Here is a 6255-nt window from a genome sequence, read left to right as displayed (position 1 = left end):
CGTACGTTGTAATTAGAGTGGAGTGACGGGATCCATCTTGCAGCTTGTTTTTTCGCTTCCAGAATTTCATTCGCGTCAGTGAGAAAATTTAATTTGGTCGGCGACATCGATCCCGTTGGCAGATAACATTTTATTGCTGTCTGTTTTGAATAAGGGCCCACACTCGAAATAAGTTAATTAAATTATCAGCTAAGAGCAATATTTACCACCAGGATAAATAATGGAGACTCGTCGAGAGAGAAATAAAAGCCGACCGCCGCGCGTATAAAGAAATCTAAATTGCAACAATGTGGGCCGATCTAATGATCTTTACCCGGCCGCAGATTTAAGATTTAATTTATAGAATACGAGCGCTCGGCAAGCATTATCGCACCCCATAGACCTCTACAGAGCGCCGCCGAGGACCACGGAAGAAGAGACAATCTGCAGCGCACAATGTATCTGAAAAAAACGTGCTTATATATTCAACGCCTACAACACTTCCCGCCTTCAGTACTAACTGATCTCTAGCATAACGGCCCAGCTCTTCTAACCTTACGCCACCCGGCTGTTAGAATGCGATTATGATATGAGTACTAGGCACTTAGGACCGTATGCTTACTAAGGCACTAAAAAAAATACCTCCCATAACCCTAAACACCAACCTACCAAACCCAATACTTAACCTACACCCTAACCCTAACCCTAAAAAAAAAAATATTAAATTAAATTAATGTGCCTAGTAGTCATTATCATTGATCGCATCTAACTGCCGGTTGCTCTTAGCAGCGCCTTTCCTCATGCTTACAGTAATTCGCGGACTCCCGACTTACTCTAGCGACGATAAAACGAATGTCCCCCACCTCACGTATACGCAAGACTTGTTGAAGCAATTGCACAACGCGGACATTCAACCCACGAATGATACCAGAGAACTTGCAAAATAGTTGTATACATGGCACAGCGAGATGACTACTCGCCAACACTCCTCGAAATTTTTTAACGTTGGTGCAGTTAATATTTTCCCGCTTTAGCATAACGCACCTCTGCCAAATTTGAAGAATGAGGTACTCGGACGTTGCAATTGATCGCCAGACCGTGTTCTAAAGAAATGCCATTGAATACAAGAGCCGCAGGATCTGCTACCGTGATATTTCACCTTTACTATGCTTGATTGCAATATATTTGCTCACATTCATGCTCTGATAACTCCCCGGCCCCTAATTTGACTCAAGCCGAGCGACCAACTTGGTATGTTACACAGTCTTGGAGAGTAGGTCTGCTCGCAGTCATAACCCTAAGAATACACCACCCACTGCCCTTGAACCAATCACCTATGCTTTTGTACGCTTCTTTCGCGGCTAGAATTACGATTGTCCTTTCTGGCCTCCATAGCACACGGTCAACAGCTCTCCAATTATAGCTTTGATTGTATGCTTGACAATCTGAGGTATCACCTTAGTTGCTCTACAAATTGTCGTTTTTTTTGATTTATGCGTATTTAATATTCTTTCTACTGTTGTATTTCTACTGTCCTATATTAACAGAGAGCGGCGGCGGCGCGACGATGCCAAACCCATAGTATCCCCACGAACTTCGTTCGGTGGATACAATAAGCCCCCTGTACTGAGGAATACACGCATCCAGATACATCACATATATATCAGGAGTAGATAATAGGGATTCCCCTATTATCTACTCCTGATATATATGCTTGTTTCATATCATCGTTGGCATTCCTGCGGAATCCACTCAAGGGTGCGGGGCACGATCATGATACGCGAAAACGACATGATGAAATATCAGCAGTGATGTGCCGATCGCGATCTGTGTAAGCAGGTGACCAAAGAAATCGCGAAATGGATTCAATTTGATACCGACGTTGATCGCGGCATGCACGCTGACGATATTCGGCTGCTAGTGACGCGGTCACCATGGCGACGAAACCGTCAGCAGCCGACGCAATACTTAACATAGAGAGCGCCGACGTTTGTAGCTGACCATCGAGACAAGGGTCAAGGGTCAAGGGACAAGGGGTCAGCCTCATAGAGGACGTACACGAATATAGAATGATAAAAGTCCATATAGATATCTGCCACTCTTGGAAATAAGTGTGAAAACTCAGCCAGTACTGATCTCAAAAATTTCAATTTCCACTATATAACCTATAAAAAAAGCCTAAAAAAACCACGCTAGCCGATCCCGCTCGCATGTTCCTGGTCCGGGAGAATCGAACGGGCTGCTACTTCCAAAACTGTATCTCTAAGTTCTATTAGGTCAGCATTGCTTCACTATAAATAGTCGATGGACTTCGTTCTTGGCCTTCTAGCAAGTGCGTGCGTGCGTACGTTGTTAGAGTGGAGGACGGGATCCATTGCAGCTGAGTTTTCGTTCCAGAATTCGCGTGAGGAAATTTTAATTGCGTGGGAAATCGATCCGTGGAGATAACATTTTATTGCGTGTTTGTGAATAAGACTAAAAAGTTAATTAAATGATCAGCTAAGAGCAATATTTACCCGCGATAAAAATGGAGACTGTGAGAAAATAAAAGCGACGGGAAGAAATTAATTGAACAATGTGGCCATCAGAGATTTTACCCGGCGCAGATTTAATTTATAGAATACAGCGCCTCGGCAAGCATTCGCAGCCCATAGACCTCTACAGAGCCCGCCAGACCAGAGAAGAGACATCTGCCGCAAGTATGAAAAACACGTCGTATATAATCAACGCTACAAACTTCCGCTTCCGCTAACTGTCTCGCTAACGGCAGCTCTTTAACTCGCACCGGCTGTTAAGATGGATATGATATGGGACTTTACTAGGCACTAGGATATGACTTACTAGGCACTTAAAAAAAAATACCTAACCCTAACGCCTAACCTAACTAAACACTAAACCTAACTCCCCTAACCTAACCCTAAAAAAAAAAAATTAAATTAAATTAAAGGCCTGAGTAGTTCATATCATACTCGCATCTAACTGCCGGTTTGCTTTAGGCAGCGCTTCCCTCCATGTTACAGATTCGCGACCCACTACTTCTAGCGATAAACGATTCCCGCCACCTCACGTACGCACAGACTGTGAAGCAATGGAAACCGCGTCATTCTACAAGGATGTGATTACGAGAACTCGCCAACGATTGAATCGTTAAAATTCCGCTCGATCGCGTAATCCGCTCGAACATAATACGAGAGCAATCGGAGAATAGGGAACCTCCGCCAGCAGCAGTAACAGTCCCCCCCCACACCCATCTGATGCTGGTTACAACAATATAGTTTGATGGAATTTTAAGTTTTGATTTTGTTTTTAGGAAGTGTTTTGTTTTTGTGGCGGAGATAAACTTCACATAGAATATATATATATATATATAGTATATTATATAATACTACGTCACGTCCTATTGGCAGGGAGGGTGGGACATAAATGGTTATTTGTTCAGTGAGACAGTATATAGTTCGATTAATGTCTATCTAGTAATTTACTAGACCTTTAGATAGTCATTAATCAACCAATCAGATACAACTTATTTTTTCTCAGGCAATCATAGGCATGGAATATTGTCAAAGTCACTAAGATGATTTTAATGATAGACACTAAAATGATGTTAGTGTCTCGTCACGCTAACATCATTTTAGTGTCTGTCATTAAAGTCCCCGTTGGCTAGGCCAATCGAGCCAAGTCGTTAACAACGATCCGCTGGGCGGGGGGCCCGCCAGTACTGTCCGATACAAAATCAGGTGCGCGCATGTCTCAGTGTCAGAAGTGGTTAGAAGCTCATTGGCGCGCCGGTGTTGTGCGTCTGGTGTGTTGTGATGGTGGAGGAGGAGGGGAGAAAGCTGGTGGAAGAAGCTGGTGAGAATGAGTAAGGCGGAGAAGGGAGAAGGTCCGGTGGAGAAAGGAAGGCGAGGTCGTGAGAGAGTCTGTGGTTGTGGTGTGCGGAAAGGAGCGTGAGGGGCGAGAGTAAGGCCTGGGTGGAGAATGAGGAAGGGGAGAAGGGAGAAGGTGTGTGAGAAGGAGGAGGGGGGAGAAGGAAGGTGGTGGAGTAAGGAGGAATTAGGGGAGAACTGGTGGGTGGGAATGTAGGAGGGTAGAGGGAGGCTGGTGGAGAGAGGAGGAGGGGAGAAGCTGGTGAGAGAAGAGGAAGGGAGAAGGAGAATCTGTGTTGTGAGAAGTGAGGTGAGGCGGTGAGCAAGGGTAGAGAGGAGGAGGCGAGAATGGAGAAGGGTGGCTGACGGGGAGGGGGCGAATGCTGGTGGAGAATGTGTAGGGAAGTGGGCCGACGACAGGGAGAGCTGGTGGAGAAGAGAGGAGGGGGAGAATGCTGGTGGCAGGAAGGGGTGAAGGGGAGGAACGGAGAATTGTGGGCTGAAGGGAGGAGGGGAGAAGGTCTGATGTGAGAGGAGGAAGGGCGAAGATGTTGATGGGGGAGAAGAGACGGCTGGTGGAGGAGGAGGGGGAGAAAGGGATGGCTGGAGAGGAGTGGATGGGTGGATGATAGATGCGAGGAAGGTTGGCTGTGAGTGAAGTGGAGGAGGGGGAGAAGGCCGTAAGGTTGGGTGGCGCGAAGGAGTGGAGTACAGTGGATAAGCTGGTGGTGAGAAGGAAGTGAGGGCAGAAGCACGAGGCATGAGGACGGTGACTCGCACGCGCACGCGCGCGCGCACACACGCTGTTTTGCCCGTTTCACGCATGCGATAAAGATTGGTGTGTTGGATGGACACGACAGGAACATGGGCGCGGAAAGCTCCGGGGGATGGAGAGGAGAAGGGGAGAAGGAGGGGGAGAAGGGGTTAGGACATGAGTTGGAGGGAGGAGAGAAGAGAAGGTGCAATAGAGAATTGGGATGGAGAAGGACGGGGATGCAGAAGGACCGGCTGGTGAAAGCAACGCGCGGAAAGAGGAGGGGAGAATGGCTGTAAGGTTCTGTCAGAGAGTATGATTTAAGGTATCTAAAACGCGCCTGTTGAGTGGTGACGGAGGAGCTGATGGAGAAGGAGAAGGTTGCGTGGAGGGGGGAGAAGCTGGCCGGAGAAGGAGGAGGCGGGAGAAGGGGAGCTGGGTGGGAGGAGGAGGGGATGGGGGAGAAGGGCAGATTGTCAATAAGGAGCGAGGGGAGAAGCTTGGTGGGAAGAATGGAAGCCGAGATGGCGCGAGCAAGGTTGGTGTGAAGAGAATGAGGGAGAGGGAGGAAGGCGAGAGTGGTGAGAAGGGAGGGAGGGGGGGAGAAGGGAGAAGGTGGTGAGAGTGAAGAGAGGGAAGGAATTAGGAGAAGGTGGTGTAGGAGATGAGTGAAGAAGAGGAGAGAGAAGGGGATGAGGTTAAGGTGGTAGCTTGGAGAGGAGGAGGGTGCAGAGATAGCATTGTAGTTGTGTTGAGAAGAAGGCAGGGTAATGCAAAGGTTAATTGCAAGAAATAGGTATGGGGTGGAGAAGGAGAGAGGGGGAGAAAAGCTGTTGGAAAATGACGGAGGGGAAAAGGGAGAAGCTGGTTGGCAGAAGCCGAGGATGAGCGGATGGAGAGTAAGTCTAAAGGTACTGTGCAGAAAGGGTAGGAGGGGCCTTTAGAAGGGCCGATCTAAGGGTTGAGTTAAGCAGAGGGAGGAAGTGGAGGAGAACGAGAGATGTGATGTATGAGAAGGAGGAGGGGTCGAGAAGGAGAGAACGCTTGGTGATCGAGAAGGTAGACGAGGCGGTGAGATACCGATTGTGGAGAATGGGGAGGAAGGGACATTGAGAAGTTTGAAGGATTGAGAGAGCGGAGAAAGTGAAGCTGAAGGTAGTGAGAGCAAAAGAGAATGCTTGATTGCGGAAGAGGAAGGGAGAAGGGAAGGGTATGAGAAAGGTCGAAGCTTGGTGGAGCGATCGATCTCAAAGGAGGGGGAGAAGCGGAGGATTGGTTGGAGAAGGACGGAGGGGAGAAGGCGGAAGGTGTGGAGAAGGAGGAGGAATGCGGGGGAGTAGGAGAAGGTTCGGTGGCGAGAGGAGGAGGGGCAGAAGCTGCCGGAAAGAAGGAGGAGGCGGGAGAAGGCGAGGAAGGTGAGTGGGGGAGGGGGGAGAAGCGTGGGGAGAGAGGAGGGGAGAAGCTTGTGTGGAGGAGGTAGGAAGGGGAGATGGAAGGCTAGGGGGGAGAAGGGAGCTGCGTGGGAGGAGAGAGGGGTGAGAAGAGAGAATTCGGGGAGAAGGAGGTGGGAGAAGGGAGTGGTGCGAAGACGGAGGGGCGAAGGAAAGGGAGAGGTGGTAGAGGAAGGAGAAGCTGGTGGAGGAGGAAGGGGAGAGA

General features: G+C 48.7%; 1 protein-coding gene across 1 annotated transcript; it reads right to left on the bottom strand.

Annotated features, from left to right (window-relative positions):
- Positions 1-4032: 4032 nt before the first annotated feature.
- LOC106804773 (transcription factor 7-like 2) lies at positions 4033-6194 on the bottom strand (the record flags this gene model as incomplete). The annotated part of the gene is made up of 3 exons (XM_014806098.1): positions 4033-4102; positions 5881-5975; positions 6150-6194. Coding segments are annotated over 3 exons (210 nt in total), but the record flags the coding sequence as incomplete, so codon positions are not given.
- Between the last annotated feature and the right edge of the window lie 61 nt (positions 6195-6255).

Source organism: Priapulus caudatus, unplaced genomic scaffold, assembly GCF_000485595.1.
Source record: "Priapulus caudatus unplaced genomic scaffold, Priapulus_caudatus-5.0.1 Scaffold87, whole genome shotgun sequence".
Taxonomy (NCBI): Eukaryota; Metazoa; Priapulida; class Priapulimorpha; order Priapulimorphida; family Priapulidae; genus Priapulus; species Priapulus caudatus.
Note: the sequence above shows the minus strand (reverse complement) of the source record. Positions and strands in the feature narration are given on the sequence as shown.